Source organism: Watersipora subatra, chromosome 7 (assembly GCF_963576615.1).
Source record: "Watersipora subatra chromosome 7, tzWatSuba1.1, whole genome shotgun sequence".
NCBI classification, from domain to species: domain Eukaryota; kingdom Metazoa; phylum Bryozoa; class Gymnolaemata; order Cheilostomatida; family Watersiporidae; genus Watersipora; species Watersipora subatra.
In genome coordinates this window covers 39419587-39444574 of record NC_088714.1, presented here as the reverse complement: position 1 = coordinate 39444574, position 24988 = coordinate 39419587, and the positions used below count along the sequence as shown (strand labels likewise).

Sequence of the window (24988 nt, the reverse complement as noted above, 5' to 3'; positions counted from 1 at the left end):
AGTAGCTCACATTTTTAATTGTTCCAATCGTTGTATCGGTTAAGCTGGCTTGACGTTTCCCTCGGCTTTTATATTTAATAGATGAGCATTTATTGAAAAGTTGGTGGTGGGCTGACAGAGAGGTGAGGTATGAAGTAGCAATGTTACTTACTCTGATTTAGCGTAGAGTAAGTACATAAACGTAGAGTAAGTACATGAAGTAACTTGTCTCATGATTTTATTATTTTTATATTCTTACTTTTTAAATTTTTACCATCAACTTTCATCTACAAAACAACCTTAATGTGCAGGAAACTTTGAACGTTCAGTATTGGAAAATACTGCAGTCATTGAGGCAAATATCTGCTCAAATTGTACGTCAACTATTTAAAAATCCCTGTTTAGATAAGTAGAGATTTGACTGCGTTTGACTGTTCAAGCTGTTGTGCAAATATACCAATAAGTTTTAGCGTTGTATTTGATTGAAAACTTGTTGAATAAAATGCACAATTAATTTTCTTACATTATGAAATCAAAAAGTTCTAGCATTGTTGGCAGATCCCCGACCGTGTCACTAATAAGGAAACTTTAAATGGTACTGCGAGTAATCTTACTATAAAGATAAGTACACCTTAGTTTGTTTTCTGTCACGATAGCTTTAGTTCATTGTATTCACTCTCTCTTTCAGCTACCTTTAATCCAGTTATTGGATCAAAATTGCGAACTAGTCAGAGATGTCAAGATTGTACTAGGCGATTCTATATGTATATATATAATTGATCCATAGCAAACTTCTCATAGTAAAATTTTTTTTTTTTTAGTTGTCTCATTTCCTATTTTCTGATTGATGAACAATAGTTAAATAAATTTAGAATAGAAATTTTCTGGAAAATCCATCACGTTGCATTGTTTGTATTTCTTTTACAGATAAAAGATGCCTATTCAGACAGTAAGTTTACTCTATGTCACGCATATCTGTCCCTCAAGGAAATACATGTCCTTTGCTTGCAGGGACTGGACAATCTTTGTAAATTCTTTTTCATCATTTGCTATACTCTGTAAGGCATGCATTAGATGACTTTTAGAGTGTAATAACTGTTAGATGAGTAAAGCCTGGTTCCCATATCGATTGCGAGACTCCGGCGGTAACTTGCGCAGCAAAACGCTTGTGACGCTAAGCTCAGCAGCATATGTTCACATGAAAGCTGCATCGCTAAACAAAATCGCGTAATCAAATAAAATGTTCGCTCGCCATGCCGTTTCTATAATTGTGACCTTCACCCGTACATTGCATTTCGGGAAGGTTTAGCCTGCGGCCCTTTGCGAAATTGGAACAGCGCTAAACTGTTGCGTTGCCACCGGCAACTACCGGCAGACCTCGGCGTTACCGGGCTCGTAGTTTCCCATTTCATCGCTAATAGCCTGCGGTGCTGTTGCCGGTGCTTTGCGACGTATATGGGAACCAGGCTTTAGATGAGTGCGTTTGCTTATGGCAAGTGAGACATCCCACTAACAGTGCTTGTAGCTCATTTATGTGTATGGAGTATGTGTCTGGCATGTTTGTCGTTCATGTTTCAGGTGCACACCTAGTGTTGAAATATTAACTATATTTGAGGTACAGTTGTCGCTCCTACAACGTATGTCTTTTATAACGTAAATTCTAGATAACGTAAAGTGTCAAGTCGGGTGGGTTTTCAAATTCGATTTGTTTATTAGTTTATTTCGTCACACTTGCGGAAGAAAAAGCGCCTTCTGTATAGCATTATATATAACTTATACAGTCAAACATGGATAACTCGCCCTCGGATAGCTCGAACACATGGTTAACTCGAACGGTTTCTTTGGTCCGTTCCCACATGTATAATGATAAATTTCTTTAGATAACTCGACCTCAACTTTGTTAACTCGAACAGTTTTTTGCCCAACAGCTACCGAAACGTTTGTTATCGCTTTAGAAAATCACTTTATTCCAAGCCATAGAGGTAAACCTCAACTCTTCATAGTTCATAGGAGTCGTTATTACCACCATCGACAAAATTTTTTTGTCAATGACTTTTCTAAAGGTTTGGTGAAATTTGATATTTACCAAACATCCGCTTAGCGATGGCCCTTCGAAAGCAAGGAAAAGTGAGGTAACCTTTGCATAAACTTCAAAAAAAACCGGCAAAATTGATCTTGGTTAAAACGCTCAAAAGGAAATATGTCTTTTCTTCTGAGCATTTCAACAAGGATCAAGTTTTGCCAATTTTAATATAAAAAACGTCCTGGCAATAACATCACCTCAAACAACAAACCAATTTCAAGTGATGGAAAAATCTCTATACTTTTTGATAAAAAATTTTAAATTATACATTAGAAGCATTTAATTTGAAACAAGCCATTTATGCTTTTGATTTATATTATAGTTTGTATATGTACATGTATCTACTAATAAATAAATACATGGACTTGTGACAGTGCTCTGATAACTTGAACGCTCTGATAACTCGAACACTTTCGCTCGGTCCCGTGAAGTTTGAGTTATCCATGTTTGACTGTATATAACTTTCGTGACATTCTAGTTCGTCGTAATAGATCGTTAAATATGTCGACAAGAAGACGAATAGGATAGCTGCACAATTGTTCATAAATACAAAGGCAATCGATTGGTGCGGGTGTTACAGCGTCGGTCTACCAATCTAAATGAGTGGGAGTATCGTCGGAAGTTATCTTTCATCCTAACCTTGACCCCTAGGTACAAGATAGACGACAACCAGGTAGATCCGCTTTTTATAGTAAAATATTTTGTTGTCTTGTATTATTGTAGACGTACAAAATATTTGTTATTAGTTTTACTTTACAGAATAGACTTAGCTGCTGTGTAGGAAAAATAAGTAAATGAACATTGAAAATGTGCAATTCCAGATCAACTTGTTGTCAAATACAAGTGAATCATGGTCTATAAAACCAGTGAGATCGATCATAAAAAGGAGAAAAGTTGTCGATGCAAACCAATAATACTGCAATTACGGTACAGCCCACAAATTAAAATAGTCAAGTTTTTTTCTTTTTGCATGGCCAAAGGGGTGAGTTCGGAAAGATCTAAGAACGGATTAGGCATTTTACATGTATTTTACTGATCTTATAACGTAAGTTCCCTATAAAGTTAATGTTTCCGGAACGGATTATTTACGTTATAGGAGCGCCTACTGTACATGGTAGTCTGATTGGAAAGCGAGCATGGAGTTGTAGAGGCTTAGTTGACAGCAGGGATGCATATAGGAAACATAATTAAAAAGTGTAACATCAGATATTCATCAAAATGCATTTTATAGGCTGTATTAGCTTGTTGCCCATATGGCAGCCCAATCGACGTTAGGACCTCAGTCAATATAGCTGAAACCTAAAACATTGAAACCAAACAGCATCAGCTATGCTCAATTTTGTCGAGTCGTGTCCCACCAACTTGATTCGAAATCTTATGTTGGTGATTGTAGAGGTCACATTTTTTTCATAATCCGTTGATTCAATTGTGGTTCAGAATGCATCAAATTGAACCCGGTGACAACAGAATAGGAAATATTTGGATTCGCATTATCTTTCTGAGTTTGATTCTGGCTCATGTAGTTTCTTTTTGGAAACTGTTCATATTTGCAGAAATATTCCCCTTTCTGTTTGTCGTAGAAGATATATGTGTGAAAATGTTATCAATGGACTCATCCACACTCTACTCCAAGTTTAGGGGTATCGGTGAATTACAGATACATTTCACATACGTTATGTTATGTACATGCGTTACGTTATGTATATACATTACGTTATGTACATACATTACGTTATGTACATACATGTACGTTATGTACATATGTTATATACATACATTACGTTATGTACTTGTTATTTACTGAAATAATCTTACAAATTACTTCAGGTATAGAGTAAAATATTTGCTTGAATTCTATATCGTGTGTTAGAAATTTCTTAACGTATTATTATTGTTGCCTTCACGTCGATGTGCTTACATCACATCACATGTGAAGGCAATCGTAATGAGATTTGACTTCAAGTGTTACCAGAAGGAGAATTTATTTGTATCCCAATTGATTTTTCCATTCTGCAACCATTAATATTGCTGTTGAGATTGTCACTTATGCGTTATGTACATTTGTGAACTAAGTTGCCTCTGTGTACCTTGAGAAGAGCTCTGTGTCTGATGGAGTTTGAGTTTCCATTATTCACTGCTGTGGTTTAGATTCAGGGCAAACTGTTTCAGTTTAATCTACCGTATATCTACAATCTACATCTAGCCTCTCAGACGCTAGACTGGTTTTTTATAGTAATATCTGAGGAGGAAACAGTTTGCATTGTGTTGCAGAGCCAGAGATGTTGGCTTACACTTTGAGAGCCTGGTATGCTGGGAAGGACTTCTTTCAGGTAAATTCATAATAATGGAAATACGGTAACCTGCATGTACATTGTGATAATAACTAGAACCTGCATGTAAATTGTGATAATAAATAGAACCTGCATGTAAATTGTGATATTAAATAGAACCTGCATGTAAATTGTGGTAATAAATAGAACCTGCATGTAAATTGTGATAATAAATAGAACCTGCATGTAAATTGTGATAATAAATAAAACCTGCATGTAAATTGTGATAATAAATAGAAACTGCATGTAAATTGTGATAATAAATAGAACCTGCATGTAAATTGTGATAATAAATAGAACCTGCATGTAAATTGTGATAATAAATAGAACCTGCATGTAAATTGTGATAATAATTAGAACCTGCATGTAAATTGTGATAATAATTAGAACCTGCATGTAAATTGTGATAATAAATAGAACCTGCATGTAAATTGTGATAATAAATAGAACCTGCATGTAAATTGTGATAATAATTAGAACCTGCATGTAAATTGTGAAAATACTGTAGATGCTCCTACACCATCAATAATCTGTTCCGAGAACACTGGCGTTATTTGGATTTGCCATACAAATGTAGAATACATGTAAGTTGTCTTATCTATCTCTGTCTAAGAGCTTCCTAAACTCACCCCTTTGTCCCTTCAGGTATGAAAAATTAAGTTTTGATTTAATGACTGTACAGTTATTTAGTTTTATTGGTTTGTATCGAGAACTTCTCTCTTTTTTCGTATCACTTTCACTTGTTTTAGGGTCATGATTACAGTAAGTTAACATTTAAGTTAAGGGAGTGCACATCTTTAATGTTAATTTAAATCGTTTTTTTACTAGACAGCAAAGGCTATGCAGCAAAGGAAAAATATTGTGTCCCAAATAAAGTAGAATAAAAACATTAACTATCGTAAGAGCAGTGTCTGTCAGTTTTTCCATTCTTCTGATGCCTTGGTTAGAGCTTACGTTGAACGATTGATTTCAATGAGACTCCAATTCGTAACATTCAGCTTGGTAGACACTCTAACACCTGCACCAATCTGATCACCTTGAAGTATTTCTGAATAATTATGCAGCTACTTATTCTCTGTGCGTTATCAGCACACCTGACGATCTCTCACGGTGCATTAGACTGCCTGGGTATTAGTATATATAATGGAGATTTTGCCCAAAAGAAATAACGATATTTTTAAAGTCAACTACGGGGCTCGTGTTATTCAAATCGAATTGGAGAACTTGCACTGACCGGCAACTCGACGCTTTACGTTATGTGGAAGTCTTGCATATAGTAAAACGGAGCAGAAACTTGCACTAACTTCTTTTCATTGAGTGGAATTTATGTTATAGGTTTATGGTATAGCAGCATCTACTATACAGAGAACTTTTGTGTGTATTATAATGATAGAGACAACCAGTATGTTTATTATAATAATGCATTGCACCCTCAGGATACGATTTTAATCCGTTCCAGGGTTGGCATCGTATGGTGAAAAAATCATATGGAAACCATAGTAATTATATAATGCAAACATCTCCTGGTAAAAATCATCAAAATTTTATGCAAGTACTGCACATATTAAAAATTAGTAACAAAATAGTATGTTAACCTTAGTAACTATAGTGACCTACAGTAACTTTAGTTTACTAAGGTTTACTAAATACCCTACAGGATGAAAATATTCGTTGTTTATGAAAATTCGCGATTTCGCGAACAGTCAATTCCGCGAATTATTAAATTCCGTGAATAATTAATTCTATTTTTAATCACAAGAGAGAATAACTACTGCATCAAATTAAAAACTAGTCGCTAGGCTAGTTTTTAATATAAATACTAAACGTAGTTGAGCTCCAAAACATTTTTAAAATCATTGCCTGGGCTTTGAGCTAAGACCATTGCCAATGCATCACATTTATTTACAAAATTATTCAAGGTTGTCACAAGATATGCAGAATGGCGTCATCGCGAAAATAGCGGCTAAGCAGAAGTACTAAACGTAGCCGCGTTCCAAAACTTCTTTAAAATCATCGCCGGGCTTCGAGTTTTATTGTCATTGCATCAAACTTTACAAAATTATTCAAAGTTTTCACAAGTTATTCGGCATGGCTTCGTCATCGCAAAAAGTCTCTCCTAGTCTGAGTAAATAAGTAACAGTTTGGCCCATATGGCGGTTGTCTCACAATAAAATTAAACTGATACACTTGATAAGTAAATACTAGCGTGTAATGGTGCTCTCTGACTAGTTATTTTGGTAATAGCAGCGCTATATCGCTGCCACTGTCTTGGGTAGATGTTAAAGGCAATTCTCTCCCTACTACATGGCTGGTAAGGCAGTTAGCATCAAAACTATCCTCGAGGCTTACTATTGCAATGCGCTGCCAGTTGGCCAAAAATTTGTGGTCGTAAAGGCGTTTTTGTTCTTTTTTTAAAACAGATATATTCTCCTCGTTAGCAGCTGCGGTCACTTCTACCTCAATTTCAAGACCTCCCTGAATGATTGGTGATCTTCTAGAAATGACATCCACCACCCTTGCAGTCATTGTGCCTCCGTGTATGATGAAAAAACTCATTTCACCGGGTACATGACCAACCGTTGTGCAGTCTGCGTTTAATAGCTTCACTAAAAATGGGTCGTGCAGATTATTGGGCTCTCTCACACTGAAACGAATAACGAAGCGGTAAGGATAGAAAAATAAATATTGTGTTTTACCAAAGAACCAAAGTAAAATTCAATTATCAATTTAGTAAATGGTTTTGAAAAACTCATTACTTACCACAAGTTGTTGGTTCGTCTAAGGCCTCCAAAGCGATGAATATTCGTGAAAACCTCTGGATGCAGCAAGAAATTTATAGCTTAACATGATCGACTTGTCGTTGTCAGCTAAATGGAAACCTAAACATGGTGTATGCATGCGAAGGGTTAATTCTATTGCTAGCTGCAATAGAGTTAACTCTTAATAGAGAGTGATTGTGTTCCTCCGCGAATAAATTAGTCCGTGAATATGCATGAACAAGGCGATTTGCGCAAAACTTAACTCCGCGAATATTTTAATCCTGTAGGGTATACAGTGTTCGCTAATAGTGATAAAACATGAAATTAAGAGTTGTCCTTTCATTAATGCTATCGCTAAATTGAAACATAAGTAAACAACTTTCATTTTTATGAAGCCGTCATTTGTCGACTTTTGTTATAAGATTTGTTGAGTGATTGTTTTAAAAACGTGAACAAGTGGCAACTTTTCCTCATAATGAAGTACTTCAAAGTTTATGTCGTGAATATCTGGTAACTAATCAGGGTCTTCTCCAACTCAACGGATTGACACCATTTGTGACATCGAGAGTATCAGCTGAAGGTTTTTGGTTGACTTCGAGGCAGCTACAAACAAAAAGGTTTAGTCGCTAATCCTATGTCATTCACCCATCATATGTTGGTTAGAACTTCATATAGACTGTCTTGTTTTAAGAGTAATCCTCTGAAAAGGTGTTTTAACCTGCTTCTTGCTTTGGCAAAATTTCATTTTAATAGCAGCTTTGTTGGAGTTGTCTATTCGGCATAAAAGTAGAATAACTCTAGAAGTAGTATCATTTCATATCAAGTCAATCATTGGAATTGGGCTGTGGTATTTAGACAGTAGTGGTGTTTGTCCCTTCTAGCAAGACATGACAAGTAACCCGATTAGTTAATATTAAAATTCATCACCTTTCTCATTGGGTATTGTAGAATCCAGTCGTTTCTCATTGGGTATTGTAGAATCCAGTCGTTTCTCATTGGGTATTGTAGAATCCATCTCATTGTAGAATCCAGTCGTTTCTCATTGGGTATTGTAGAATCCAGTCGTTTCTCATTGGGTATTGTAGAATCCAGTCGTTTCTCATTGGGTATTGTAGAATCCATCTCATTGTAGAATCTAGTCATTTCTTTTTCTTTTATTTACTAAAACTTTTTTATTTTTAGAACACGTTTCATGAGGATAAAAGTGACAAAAGTGTTTAAAATAATTGTTTAATAAGTGCTTAATAATAAAACTATTCACAAACCTGATGTCTGCTACCAACATACCAAGGGTTAATGATGAACCATACATAGTAGAAAGATTCTTGATACATGAAGTAATGTAAGCGATGTTAATTGTAAATAATTGCAAATTTTAATGGCGTGTTTTTTGCCCGCACATTTACTAATATATAATAACATGGCATTTGTAGAAAACTTCTGCCAGGGTTACTGTTGCCAAGTTCACGGCCAACTTTCTATGAATTTTGCGATTTATCTATCTTTGCAGATGGTGAGAGCCCCTACATCTGAGAAGCTTTTGCCAGATCCACTGGTTGCGCCATACATCCAGCCACCTTATACATTGGTACTCGAGCTCAGCGGCCTACTTCTCAAACCTGAGTGGGACGTAAGTTACACCATTCCTAGAGACATATGATCGCATCGCGTTGCTGTTCTATGCTGGTATCAACTGTAGATTGACCTTACAAGTTTCCACCATTATTGCAAATGGAGAAAGTGAAACACACTGCTACTTGTTAGTTTATGAGCCAGTATCTGCAATTAACACAGTTGAATCTTTTCTCTTATTGGCAACTTTTTTCAGCTACAAAAACAAGTTAATGGCAGTTTCACACGCGTAACAACGATATACATTAGCGGCATTACAAATTTAACAACATACACTAAGCAACCGTATTCCATGATGTATTTGTGTATAAAAGTCAGTCCAAGGTGTATTGACCCGCAACATCTGGCGTTTATAACAGTTTTATTGTTAAATTAGGAACCACTCCCGTCTTCACAATGGGCACTCAGTGTTTTATCACTTTTGGGGACCACCCGACATCTGGAGTGGGATCCCTGGGTACTCCTTGTAACAATAACAATAATTGCTCTTTCAACTCAATCTTGTGAGTTGTCTTATCCTTGTTACAACCATGGAGTTACCTTATCCTTGTTACAACTATGAAGTTCCACCTTTTCCTTGCTCTTATGGCGCTTGACAGTTGAGCTTTTTCTGGCTCTTTGTTAATAGTTGAGCACTTTCACTCGATGCATAAAGTTGGAGTGCCAGTAAAATATCTTCTCTTTCTGCTCTTCCTGCACAAATTTTGTGTTAACTATGTTAGCTATAGCAGCTTGTGTGTCACTAACAGAGATGTATAACTAAGCTATAACAGTTTGTAAGTCAGCACTTTGTATGTCAGTACTTTGTATGTCAGCACTTTGTATGTCAGCAGTTCCTATGACAGCAGTTCCTATGACAGCAGTTTCTGTGTCAGTGATGAATGGTTGACCTTATACGAAATGTGCAATTTTGAGTTCAATTCTTTGCACTTTCACGCACTGTCACCGATGAATTGCAAATGGTGTGATTTCACAGTTGACCAGGTTTTGCTATGGGAGTTTGTCTCGTGTGACACAAACTGTTGACTAGCTGCATATTATTCATTGTGTTTCCTTTTTCCCCTGTCTGCCTTCGGTATTACCTGCCTATCGACACTAGCTCCTTGGTAGTCATGCAACAGCAATGGCCATTTAATGGATATTTTAATAGTTTTTTCCTTTATACTTTCATATTTATTTTTAAGTGACTCAAGTAAAAACTTCTCACTGCACTCTCTCCATGAACTGATTTTTATCAGAATATTTGTGTGATGATTTAAGAATTACTCACCTTTGTTGTTTGGTTATTTGGTGGGAGACTTTTGTCAGCTGTTATTGGATTGCAGATGAAGATGGGATGGAGGTTTAAGAAGCGGCCAGGCTTAGACTATTTCCTACAGATGTGTGCTCAGAGCGGTTATGAAGTGGTTGTGTTCACTCTGGAGCCAGCATCTGTGAGTATGCTGGCCATCGCTTCTCAAAGCGCAGGTAGACATAAAGTATGCGGTACAACTACTTCCTGTTTACCCGCGCCTTGAGACGCAGTTACGCATCTTTATCCTTTCACATATAGGTGAACTCTGATGGACGAGTTCAAGAATACTTTTAGTGTAGGGAAAAGTTTTGTTATCCGGAAATTGCTAAAAGTCTTAAGCTCCTAATGTTTAGAAATTTATAAAAAAATCTGCGTATACATCAAACGTTCCTATAAAGTAAACCTATAACCCAAGATCTACATTAATATCGAGAATTTTTGTAAAGTTTTTGCTTCGTACTATGTAAAAAATTCCACATAACATAGAGTGTCCAGCCGATGCAAGTTCTCAAATTTGATTTGAATAATGAAAACCTTTTAGTTGGTTTTAAAAATATCTTCATCTCTTTCCACACTTTGGAGAGAGAGAAGACGACCTATATGGTTATATGGCTATATGGCAGTATAGTTTGCTGTGGGAGATCATCGAGTGTGTTAATAAGCGCAGAGACTATATAGCTGCTTAATTATTCTGGAATACTTGGAAGGCGATAGATTGGTGCAGGTGTTAGAGTGTTCGTCTGCCATGCTGAATGTTACAAGTTTGAGTCTCATTGAAAGATATCTTTTATCCCAACCCTTTAACCCTGATAGACAAATGGATTGACACCGCTCTTATTATAGTAAAGAGATATTTTTGTTTTTATTTAAAACATATAAAATATTGTTTATCATTTTTTCTTTGCCGAATAGCCCTTTGTTGTTTGGAAAAAAACTGATGTTAATTGACATTGAAGGTGTGCGCTTCTCTTAACTTAACCTAAAATTACCATAAAAATCATGGACCATATACCGAGTGAATGTGATAAAAAAGGAGAAATATTGTCAATACAAACCAGTAATACTACACAGTACACTATACTGTACAGTCTTTAAATTGAAAAACTAAGCCTAGTTTTTCCTTTTTGAGAGCCTAAAGGGTGAGTTTAGAAAAATCTTAGAAAGCATGAGACAATTTCCTTGCATTTTACTGTTCGTATAGCATAAAATCTCTCTAATGTAAATATTCTTGGGCGGATTCTCTACGTTGTAGGAGTGTCAGCTGTACATTCAACTAAGCTATGTCATTGTTCGCGAGGCTATCAGCTTTGTTGTCATCATTCGGTCCTTACAACTCAGACATGTTTTTAAATAAAATAATTGGATAGTAAGTCGAGAAAAGAAACTTGTTGTCTATATGCATAGTTCAGATTATGTACATTACCCTTGGTCCGTGGTACTGCTTAGGAATACCTTACTTTTCGGACTATTAGCCGCTACTTTTTTCTGACGATTTGAGCCATGCGGCTTATATAAGGGTGTGGCTATTCTGTGGCTTTGTCTTTCATCGCTAGCGCGCATTAACCAGAATCTCTGGTTAGTGTGCCTCTAGCGGGGAAAGAAAATACGAAACAATGTCTAACGGTACTGTTCCATTAGGCACTAGGTTAAAAAGCGTCAGTTAATACGAAACAGTGTCATTAGGCACTGTTCTGTTTTAAACAGCAAAGTTGCTGTCGCGTTACAAATCACCGTCCTGAGTTCTGTGGCCTATACAAAGGTGCGGCTTATGTATTGATTTATTATCGTTTTTTGGAAAATAAAGCAGATGCGGCTTATATAGGGGTGCGATTTATAGTCCGAAAAGTACGGTAAATGTTGGTTTGATACCATGCGAACAAGTTTATTAGGGTCAGAATATGTCTCATGGCTAAAAATCCTGCGTCTCTTCTCTGCATCATTGCTCTTGTCAGAGCGTAACTAAAAATATTTGTGACTATGTATGCTTTATCTTCACTGTGAAGAAGGCACTGTTACCCACTTTGGGAGAGTTGTCTCATCCTGACAGGGCATGCCAACTGCAGCATCGCTAACAATTTGACTCCTACTGCCAGCTAACTGACAGCAAGGTCATGAGCGATGGTGAATGTGGTCCCTCCACTCGTCCATAAACAACATCACTATCCATGTCGTGCTATTCAGTGATGTTTGTTATTGCATGTTCAATCGTCGAGTTTGCAATTGTCTCCTATTAATTAGACTAGCATGATTAAAGGTTTACTTGCAACAAAATTCACATTACAGTTATTTGATATCAAAAGATTCACCATGCCTTACTATGTTGTGTTGTAGGTGCAAAATATGTGGAAATGTGATTACAAGCTCTTAAAAGCTCAAAAATGGACAGTTAATCGCAGCCATCACGAGACCGCCGTAGTTTGGAATATATGTTGACGGCATTCTCAAACATTGTGGTTATTGTTTTGACATGTGACGTTATCACATGAATATAAAGGCCAATAAAAGGCTCGATATAAAACGTCTCGTAGCACTAGTTTATGACAAATACTTCGGGTTCTACCAGAAAGCCTGCATCAAATATAGATGCTCGCTACTTTACAGATCTGTTTCGGCTTGGTTTAATCATCTAGTCGTAATCTGATCATGTGACCTACCAAACAGCGCGAACAATTTCTGCAGCATTTTTCGACTATCACAGGTGACCAACAAGCTCGTCATGCTTATCAGAGGATGATATGCACTCCTTCGAGCTAAGGTTATAAAATTGAACGAATTTTTACAGTAGGTTTTAAGATATCAGTGCTCAAAGTGGCAGCATTACGCAGACAGCAGGCGCGTAATGATAGTAGACATGGTGTTATTAAATGCGTGAAGTATATTTGTGAAACTATTTCGACGAATTAGGTTGCATAAAAGTGTAGACAGAAGCCATCGTGTTCAATTACGTCCCATTTGAGCCGTTTTGGAAAGGGATTCCAATCAATGCCTTTTCGCTTTTAAAAGCTTGTAACCACATTTTAACGCAATTGTAATATTCGAAAAAGTCCTTTAGAACCGTGATAAAATCTTTCTTTGGTTCTGCTTTGCAAGTTCTCTACTGCTATACAGTCATGTGTATACTTATAATTATCTCAACATACCAATTTTCTTACATCAATATGAATCTGAGCAAGTATTCAATACACCCATAGTAATTCCCTATAAGTTGTACACCGTAGGTAATTTCCTACACGAGGCTTTTAAATATATGTAAACAAAGCAGTTCCATGAGTACAAGTGGTAAAAATATTTCAAGTACATGTAATTTTAAGTTATCACTACTTCACCTACTCTGAGTAAGTTATCTCTGCTTTACCCACTTGAATTTGTAGTAAGTTTTCACTACTTCACCATATCTATGTTGGATTAAGTTATCACTACTTTACCTAGTCTATGTTGGAGTAAGTTATCAATACTTCACCTAGTCTATGTTGGAGTAAGTTATCACTACGTTACCTAGTCTATGTCGGAGTAAGTTATCACTACGTTACCTAGTCTATGTTGGAGTAAGTTATCACTACTTCACCTAGTCTATGTTGGAGTAAGTTGTCACTACGTTACCTAATCTATGTCGGAGTAAGTTATCACTACGTTACCTAGTCTATGTTGGAGTAAGTTATCACTACTTCACCTAGTCTATGTTGGAGTAAGTTATCACTACTTTACCATGTCTATGTTGTAGTAAGTTATCACTACTTCACCATGTCTATGTTGAAGTAAGTTATCACTACTTCTATTTGAGAGCCCATGTATTTTTGAGTCTGCATTTCCATTTATGTGTCCAAGAAAAGGTAATAATAAAACTTCTTTTTGTTGATTCTTCCTTTACTAGTTTAGTGTTTGTGTAACTTCACCCCTCATTAGCTCTGCTTTAGATATTGTAACATAATACATTTGTTTTAATGCTAATCATAATTACCTGAAGTATTTATTATTAAAGATTTTGGATGTGGAACTAATTAATTCAAATATTGAAATGCCAAGTAAATCTCATAACAACTTAACTGCATACACAGAGGGTTTGCTGTATTTTCTCTAGTGAGCTAATAATGACTCAGTTAAGAATAGGCATGTCAATTGAATTGATAATTGTGTTAATATATCTATTAATTGGTAATATATCTATTATTTATTAATACATCTGTTATCTTTTAATACATCTGTCATTTTTTAACATATCTTTCATTTTAGGAGTAAAATGCTGAGATGTTGAGTCTTAATGCAACTTAAAAACTCAAGTCTTAAAAACTACCATATCAAATTCGGGTGAAGTAGATGAAAGTGTACATGTGGTCTTGTAACAATATATTATTGATGTGACGTGTAATCATTTTTCAGGTTGGTTATCCCCTCACCATCTCGATGGACCCGCAGAATATCATCTGGTATCGGCTGTTTAAAGAGGACACACGCTACACTTCTGGAGTTCACATCAAGGTATGCTCTCATGATTCATATTGACTCATGCACAGATGATTGTAGGTAATTCCACATGAATCAGTGAAAACTGATCCACATTCCGCTTACGCATGTACATCTTCACACATTTTTTGCAAAAAAAAATTTCTGATGTGTTTATGCTAGCTCTATACCATGACTATGGGAGAATGAGAAATATCTATTCCTGCATCAGTACATGGCTGAGAGAATTGATTCCAACAGTCTATCTGTCCTTTGTTTGTAAAGCGGAGGAGATAATGCTTGATCGCATTGCTGACCCAAAATGGCAGGTGTCTCCCGGCGGAGTAGCTTAGTCAAAGGCAGAAAGAAATTCCTGCGTTTGGTTGAAACGTTTTCTTGTGAATAACTTAGCCAAATTATTGCGAGTCGAGAATAAATTCGCATAAATATAGTCAGATCTTTTGACCTTTGAGGCTGCATTTGTTTTTCTCGCTATTTGCTGCCTCCTTGCGGGACAGTAATGCGCAATGTTTATGCCTCTTGACACCTTGGCTTAGAGACATATCCGCGAGACATTTAGTTTTAGTTGCACAGGATATCATGCGCGCCATAAATAATCCCCGGCTGACAAAAATAGCCAGAGCAAAAGACTGTGGCTGAAGGGAACTATGTAGTAGGTGTTGTAATGTTTCTTTTAATAATAATAACAAAATGCAGAATTGTCCAGCCATGAGAATGATTTGCGCGTGCTAATTATCAGCTGGTGTCGCGGGTCTGTCGGTAAAGGCATGTTGTAGGGCTGTGTTGAGGAGTTGAGGGTATCTGGCATACTCACGCATACGGGCTCCTGCATTGCTTTGTGAGGTTGTCACAAAGTCCAGTCAAACTCGATTTCCAATCACATCTTTATACAAGTTTTTCGGCATACGACAAAATTTGAGCAAATATTTGTCTTGCTTACTTTCCGACAAGACGTTTGAAGTTTTTCCAAATAACGCTGTTTGGTAAATTAGTACATATGTAAGTGATTTTCCTTAACATCGTTTTATTGTACCCTGTTTCATACCTTCATATTAGTAGTAAAGTGATGAATTTGAGGAAGACTAGGTTAATGAATAGTAGTTGGATAGTAGTTGTGAGACAAAGAGAGGACATGCGTTTCTTAAAATTGAAGCAAATACTAGTAAAACCATGAGCAAACTTTTTTAGATCCGTTTTTAAGCAATATTTTAAGAGTGAGAGAAAGTTTTGAGGCTGGACGATATAATTGAAGATAAAAGTTCAAAATATCAAATACAAGTGAAATATATATGGTAAGTTGTGTTAATTTATGTTTGACATAGTTGTAAGTTACATGACCTCTACCTGTGCATCGTCCATTACCTGCATCACCAAGGCCAAGCATCAATCAGTCTGTCTTTAGTGTAAAGACAGTGTGACAATAAAAATATTTTATTTATTTTTACATTACTAATTTAGTTTCTTACATAGACTTCAGATGTTTACATTTTCTGCAAAATTTATTATACAACTTTTGTTTTAATATTGTATCTAAAGTCTTTATCATAAAATTTTTTGTGCTATAGAACGAGTTTGATGAAATTCTAGGTATTCTTGTAAAAACATTTTCTCCGGCATGTAAAGCAAGTACTCAGTGCAGTTATCTGATTTTCTACCAGAATCAACGAGTTGCTCATTCTTTCTGAAAAGAAAAAATGACACTTCTTTGCTCTGTTTGTAATTTTTTGCTTGTAATTGACGTCACAGGTTAGTTTTATGATCATTGAAAAAAATAATAAAAATGACGATACTACTTAATTGTGATAGGCAAGAGGCTGAGAGATGGGGTGCTCAGCTGTGAGACAAACATATGAAAATAACTAGCATCTCTGTGAGGCAAGTCTTCCTATCATGTTCAATAGGATGGCTGAGTGTCTAAGATGCCTACCCATGCTAAGGATATCTTGGAAGATAAGCAATATGAATACTCATATTTCACTTTCTCTCGTATACTGTTCTCTACAACCACTTGAAAGGCTTTATCATTTATTTATGAAACAAGGTTTTTCTCAAATTAGAATGCTTAGTCCAATGAATGCTGAACAGTCGGTGAAAGCTGAACGCTTGACAAGTCAAATACTAGGAAGGTGAGGGATGTTGCCAGGTATAAGAAGGTTGCTGTATGATATTTTAGACTGAAAGTGTGTGGAAAGATAAATAAACGAGTTGCCTGACAGTTAAAAAGTTGCTATATTTATACACCACATCAATATTTCAAGACTGACAGGCAATTTAAACTAACAAAATGGCTGTACAAAGCGCATATATTTACCTGCAAACATAAGAAAATGGTAGTAAACTGTTCACAGAGGTCATTCTACAGTAGTGTGAACCAGTTAACATATAAAGCAAAAGCTAGGCATATAAAGTAAATTTGTGAATAGTAAATTTAGTAAATTTGATTTTAATAATGTCAAAGACGTGTCAGAACAATGGTCTCGTAGGGCTACATGACATTTTGTTCAATTTAATTTGTTCCACAACTCAAATACTTGATATTATGATATTTTTACACATAACACGGAATTAGATGCATTTTATAAAATTATATAAAAACTTTAACGCTTGAAATAATGAAATATATGTGAGAAAGTAAATTGAGAGTAAGAATTAATGTAAAGAGGTTTTTATAATCACTTTGTCTCTTTATTAGAGACTAGCGACTGGGGACGGAGCACTTGTCAATACTAAAAACGGTATGGAGTTTAGTTAGAGAAGTGGTGGTACAGTTAAGGATCTAGTCTGATTAAAACAATGCAAATGTAAAACTAACATAGAAGTTACAGTTATTTCTGTTTTTAAATTTTCTCCATTATTTCAGACACGCTTTTCTTCTCATAACTTTGTTTTTCTTCCTCACGAAAACTACAGGACTGCTTCAAAGACTTTTTAAAAAATTGATCCAAAGATGTTTGCTCAAGTTTTGTATGATTTCTTGCTTTAATTTTAAAGAAAGCATTGCAACATCTTCTTTTTAACACTACTGCTACCTCTACCTGCATAGCAACGTCTTCCTTTCAACACTACTGCTACCTCTACTTTCAAAAAATATATGAAACACCATTTAGTATTATTAGAACTACACTCTGTGTGCATGTGTATACATGTACACGTGTATTCATTTACAAAACAAGTGTTTCGAGAAACTTCAAACGTCATATATCGGAAACTACAGGTAGAATGTATAGTTTAACATTGGTTGAAAAGATCCAATGTTAAGGTTTGGCTGTAACTGAATTGACATTTACTAAAAAGACAAGAGATACTAAAACATATATTGCAAGCATTTAGGGCTTAAGTTTTAAATTTAATGCTTCAAGTTTCGCACTGGCTCAACTAGCTGAAAAAAGAAATCTCATGTCATCTACATATTCATTGAGATGATAAAAAACGTTGGGCTACAGTTCCTAGCTAAGTTGTGTGATTCATACTAACATAAAAACTGCCAATATAATTTTTTTCTACGCCTCTTGGTAAAACACGAGTAAAGCATAACATGTGTTATGATTAACATGTGTTATGAGCTGTTAAATTGGTCCGTGTCAATGTACCTGCCAATCTTGATTATTGCAGCTGATTGTCAAACATTTTTCAACATTTGTTCTGTTCTTAACCCATTTAATATTAAGTTAAAATAGAACAGCTGAATGGGCAATCAGCTACCACAACATGAGGAACCCATGCTTGGTATTGAAAGCAGTTTTATATATTTCGCAATCACAGCAACTACAGTCAGTTCAATTTATATTATTAAACTGTTATATCACAGCCTATCTAGTTTAAATATCTCCGCATATGTGTACATGTATGTATATTGTGCCCTAAAACCGTTCTTTCTTAGATGAAAGTCCCATAACTGGACAAAAACACTAAAATTGTAGTTTTTGTGCACCTCTGAGCTCCTGTAATTAAAATCGTTGCTGTGCATGCCTCAAGGGTTGCAAACCGAAGGAAGCAAACCTAGATACAGTAGGCGATCCTACAATGTAAGTAATCCGTTCCAGGAGATTTTACGTGATAGGTGTTTTACGTTATAAGAACAGTAAAATACATGTAAATACTTTCCAAACTCACCCCTTTGGCCATGCAAAAAGGAAAAAATTTGACTTGACCTTTTTAATTTGTGGGCTGTACCGTGACTGCAGTATTATTGGTTTATATCAACAACTTTTCTCCTTTGTCTGATCAATCTCACTGGTTTTATAGACCATGATTGTGGTAATTTTACAACAAGTTGATGGGGAGTTGATCTTCATTCTATTTGCAACGATTTGCTAATTTTTTCCAAACAACATAGTCTATTCTGCAAAGTTAAACTGATAACAAATATTTTATGTCTACAATAAAGTAAAACAAAATATTTTTTACTATAAAAAGTGGTACCACCTGTTCGTCGTCTCTCTGAATCCTGGGGTAAAGGTTAGGATAAAAGAGACCTTTCAACGATACTCTAACTCATCGCATTCTGATTGGTAGACTGATGCTGTAACTTCTGCACCAATCGTTCGCCTTTGTACTTATGAGCAATTGCACAGCTACCCTATTCTCTGTTATGTCGACACATCTGACGATCTATCACGACGAACTAGAGTGTCGCAAAAGTTGTCTATACAATAATTACAACGCTATACGCATGTTTTTTTCATTTGCAAGCGCGGCGAGATAGATTAACACTCAAATCAAATTTAAAAACTCGCCCGACTTTAAACTCTATATTATGTGGAATTTTTTACGTAGTAAGAAGCAAAAACTTCACATAAATTCTTTACGTTATCGCGAATATACGATTTAGGAGGTAATCGTTATAAGATCGTCTACTGTAACATAACTTACAGTATGAAAGGCTGTTGGTACATGAAATGTATAAAATTACCATGTCACATTCCCTTCAACATTAGGATTGCCCGCATAGAATACACTTCACCCAAAATCTAATGTATGCTTCTGCAACTAGGATATAATGAACATTTTTCCTGTCTACCTTTGCACTCTCAAGCAGTGCCTCAAGACACGTCCTACTATCTTGAGTGAACTGAGTAATGGTAATGACCAATGAGTAGACTGATCCACATGAATTGTGCCGAATTGCTGGTTAATTACGCATGCAAACTAGATGCTGATCTATTCTGAATTCATCCTTGTCACCCAAACAGCGTAAAATACGGTAAGACTGTTCATATCTGATATCTCGCAGATGTACATGATTGGTAACATCTGGCTAAGATTCTGGCGGTTGTGAGACACTCGCCTTGCACTGAAACTACATATGGCTGACAATTGACGACAACAACAGAGAAGTTCGGATGACAAATACGACAAGTAAAGACATTGTGTGGTTAAATAGAGCGTCACTAAATTGCCCCTATCTTGCACTTCCACGATGGCGCCCCGTGACACATGTATCGAATAAATTTAAATGCTAACATAACATTGCTGAACGATATTTGGTAGCCTCTCAATGGACAACATTCTATACAGTATTTTACCATAAGTATTAAAATATTGTATAGGATGTTTTATGTTTTATTCAGCTAATTTGTGGAGTTTCTCTATCTCGATGGAACTTGCATGTAGCTATTCCTGCCGTTTCATCATCACACACAGATAAACATATTATATTATGAACTCCTGCTAAAACCACATCCGTCAACATTTCCATTATCAGTAAGAACGACGAAAACATCCAATATTTAGGTAGAACATACCACATTCGTTATTACAGAACCAATAAGAAGAAAAGAGGTAAGCTACCACAACAGCGGACACGTATTCCCCTGATGATAGATCCTAATATAGTTTGCATGCAAATAAACAGCAGAGAGGTATGAACAGTAGAGAGGAAGTGCACATAGAACTATAGGCTACCTGCCTACAATATATCAAGTAGAATGTCATGAGCGTGTCTATATAACTTAAACAGATCGCAGACCATCTGATCACGCATAAAAAATATGCGAGTCCTAAGAACACAGTTTAGTTTATGGTTTGTCATTAGGATGTAGATGGCTGCAACACAAATAGTCTATGCACCGAGGCCAACTAGAGAAACCTGTATAACTTGCAAACTCAAGGTCATTATATAAACTAAAGCTGCTACCTCTGCGTTAAACAAGAGTTCTTTCTGAAGCCCATCGTCATCCTTGTATAAAGTTGAAAGAACAAGAGCTTATCATAGTCCATTTTTATTTATTTTAGAAGGAATTCTCGACTCGAAAACTAGCAGATTTTTGCCCAAAATCTAACACAATGACAAATAATCTTAAATTTTAGGGGAGTCATAAGAATAACTGCGAGACGATAGCTCTAAGCAGTTTTGCTTTGAGAAAGAGCAGAAAGTGAAAAGTTATAATAGATTTGATGAGAAAAGCTTTTTCCAATGGTATCCATTTGTTGAAGGTCTTAATAGAGGAGATCAAATGAGCGCATAACTTCAGGGCCATCAACATGTGATGAATTTAGAATCCTTAAAGAATAGAGAAAGCATAATATTTTTATGCTTTATTATTTATCTTGAGGTGTTGACTGATGTTCTAAAAAAGGAATCAAGGAGATTGACCAACCAGAAGCTGAGATATAGCCAGCCAAACACAGGTCTACCAAAAAACATAAGTTTTTTAGTAGTCATCAATATATGACGTATGAAATCGACTTGTGTGCCATTGGTCAATTAAGCCAACTAATGCGCTCTCCTATAACAATCACGGCGTTTTAATTGGTTTAATCCCTGGAAGTATAGAACAATCAAATTGGGCCTAACAATCATTGCTCTGAGAATTCCGAACCAGTCCCTCTGACGTGTAGATTAGTTTTAGAATAAAATAATTACACGCATATATTATTTCGCAACATTCTGCTATCACTTTCTACAAATTATATTAGTTACATCATTTATTCTATACGCAGTTATATTATTATTTTGTATAATATGCATTATGATTATAATATTAATCATAAAAAATAATCATAGATAAGATAATAGATCAATAGAAAAATCAAATCAAAAGTTATCGTTTTCTTTTTTACAGCAAGAGCAGCACGGTCAAGTTATTCTTTTTAAGATTATGGCTGTAGTGAACTTACAGTCTGTTAATAGTGACGATAATCATGAAAATCAACTAAATGCTGCAGTAGATACACAATAGAAAAATGATGAATGAACAAAAATTCACATTCTCATTTCTTATTCTAAACGACTTGCAATCGCGGATGTCGCATATAGACTATACACGCGCCGTTCGTTGAACAGAGGATCTTCGGAGCATACCCGTGGATATCGAGTTAAAATTTGAAGTACAATAGTCAAAATATGCTCTTCTGTTTTGACAAATCACGGCGAGGGGTTGTGGGCAAATGCCTTTACCACACAATGTTTGCTTGATTTTCCTGAGAAACCAGAGCTAGTCTGTAAATTATTTACTATCGCGAGAAGCTTTTCACATCTCGTAGCCAAAACAATCATTATACGTAACGGCGGTAAGGGTGCACAACTCCGGCACATGAACATTAAGTCGATTTATACGTCACAGTTTTCGGGATTTTCGAAGGGTTTTCCTCTGATTCTTTATTAGGTAGACCTGTGTTTGGCTGGCTATATCTCAGCTTCTAGTGGGTCAATCTCTTTGATTCTTTTTTTAGAATATCAGTCAACACCTCAAGATAACTAATAAAGCATAATAATATTATGCTTTCTCTATTCTTTAACAGATAACTCGTCATTAAAAATATTTGCAGTCAAGGCCGGTTCATAGTATGTCGCCGTTTGTCTGTGTTTCCCTTTCAGCGTTCATCCTCGATTATTTGAACCGTTAATTGATGGCATCGACACAGCATCGTCGCGACACTTCGGAAAAGTTTGCAGCTGTCAAACTTTCCCGATGCTTCGCCGAGCATCGACGACCGCCTTTCAAATGTGAACCATTTCGGTGATGGTAATTCGCAGTCGTGGATATCGTGATTTATTCATATCCGTTCATGATAGTCGCTGCGGGACTAGTTTTTGATTCCCGCATGAGAAAACAAAGAGGTTTCTTCGCAAAAATTTAAAAAGATAAATTTCACGGAGTATTTCCTGGTGCAAAAGTGGATGGGTTTTTGATAGTGTGAACATGGTTATCATCGACGATCACCGAAGTATTGTGGCATCAACGCCGAAATACGGGGATATAGTGTGAACCAGCGTTTAGGGTCAAAGAATTTTATGTGACTAGGATGAATACAGACATTCTGTAAAATTGTTCTGTAAGATTTGACCTTCCCTCCAGCTAAATGCTCATGTAGTTAAAGTTGTCTTCTCTTTAAAAGGGAATTCGTGCGCTGATCATCTATCTACCAATAATGCATGCTGATCAGTCAGGTATCCGGTACAATGGAGTAGTCTGGTTGCACGGTGCCAGTAACATTTCATGGTTTCCGTTCAGGTCAAACGATCAGCAATTCACCAACATTCTATTACCTGTAATAAATTGCCCTCGGTAAAACTGACTATGCCTCGATACTCCAAACACACAGGCCAGCGCAGTAAATCAACTTGTGCAATTCAGTTAGAGAATAATTTTTGTGGTGTTGCAAAGCTCAGATCTATCACGGTATGGTAAGTTCGCAACTCGACTGGATTAAACTTAAAATTTTATTTAAATATTTGATGACATGGGTAAGATTAAAGGTTTTTTTTCTGATTTTCAATCACTTAACCTCGATATTGCAATCTATCTAGCTTAGACCACATCATAATTGTGGTAGTTAATTGCAGCTGTAATGTATCATCTCACATTTTATCTCTTTTTAATAAGGACTAATGCAGTATCTTAACGCTGCTAGCAGGTGCTCCACTAGCGTTCTATTCTAACAATCTCATTATTTTTAAGTAACGCTGCACACAAAAGTAAGATTAGTGAATGTTCAAAGCAGCCCCTGCAGTTTATCAGAAAAAGTACAAGCTTCATCCCTGTGTGACTTTATTCCTAGAACTTTAAGAAAAAAATATTGCTTTTGAATTGATGCAGCCAGCTGTCGTTGCAGACTTAACAATCCGCAAGCTATCATTGTCAGGTTTATAAATTCTTCAAGGCTCTCATTGGCTTCACTTTTACTGGTTTATTTTATTTTAACATTTATGACTCGGTTAGATTATTTAGTGACTAAATGTATTTTAATTCTAGACTCTGAAGTAAACAAGGTCATTGCTTCACCTGATGGTCGAAAGGTTCTCTCATACTGTCCTGTTATACCTTACATTCTGTCTCGCATGATTAGGCGTAAAAGGCGTGATCGACCTGTCGCGATTCCATTTTCAAAATGATGACACAAATCGTCTCACGCAAAAACTATACCTCCATTAAAAAATTGAAAATAATTATGAGTAATATTATATCGCTATCGCAATAATTCAAATTTAGATGTTTTCGCATCAGACTGGCTCAAAAACTGCAGATGCAGCGCTTGTAGAGTTTCCTGTTTATAGCTGTCCAAACAAAAACATGAAACCAGCCTGTTTTGCCAAATTTCAGTGTTCTTCAATATAAAGCATCTCACAAACACTAGTAAACTTATGTATTTAGCAGCATTTGGATTGGTTCAGACAAACAGAGGGGGCAATGCTGAATTCAGTTTTGTCATATATTAAAAACTGTCACATAACTGCCATGTAAAACTTTTATCGTAGTTTCAAGGTAAATCAGACACGCTGATTGAGATTTTGTACTCAAAATGAAGATTGGTCCGCTAACCTTAAAAGTCATGAAGTTTTTTTTAAGCGTTTCAATATCCGTCTCGAAAACAACACAATCGGCACAACACGCTCCACCCATAAATATGTGATGTAGCCTAGCTTTTTAGGAACGGAAGTAACGGGATGTTTAGTCCGATTTAGAATGATAGATATGAGTGTCTTAAACCCATTATTAGCTATATTCAGCTTGTAAAATAATCTCAGTCTTTTATGAAAGACAGATAAACTATTTAAAATTGCTAGTAGCTTGTTACATGATGTTTAATAGGCTGAACGCCGAGAAAAATGAGCTCAAAACGTGAGATTTTATCCCAAGCTAGCATTGTTATTGCGCTTTTTGAGCTAATTTTTAAATATGCAATGTTAAATAGCTTATCTACTTTTCAGAAAAGACTGAGATTATTTTGAAGGCTGAAGTTAGATAATAATGGGTTTTAAGACACCCGTCTTTACCATTCTAAATCGGTCTAAACATCCTAACTTACGTTCCTAAAAAGCTAGGCTACGTCCCATATTTATGGGCGGAGCTTGTTGTGCCGATTGTGTTGTTTTCGGGACTGATATTAAAACGCCGTAACAAAGCCTTCATTACTTTGAAAGTTAGTAGACCAATCTTTATTTTGAGTACAAAATTGGAATCAGCGTGTCTGATTTACCTAGTAATTACGATAAAGTTGTACGTGA

General features: G+C 36.0%; 1 protein-coding gene across 1 annotated transcript in view; it reads left to right on the top strand.

Moving 5' to 3' along the window:
• Positions 1 to 24988, top strand: part of LOC137399502 (mitochondrial import inner membrane translocase subunit TIM50-like) — a 60649-nt gene that overhangs the window by 12270 nt on the left and 23391 nt on the right. The window contains exons 3-7 of the mRNA XM_068085644.1: positions 907 to 928; positions 4334 to 4392; positions 8662 to 8781; positions 10109 to 10216; positions 14455 to 14553. Coding sequence (XP_067941745.1) covers positions 907 to 928; positions 4334 to 4392; positions 8662 to 8781; positions 10109 to 10216; positions 14455 to 14553 — 408 coding nt within the window. The remainder of the gene's footprint in view (positions 1 to 906; positions 929 to 4333; positions 4393 to 8661; positions 8782 to 10108; positions 10217 to 14454; positions 14554 to 24988) is intronic.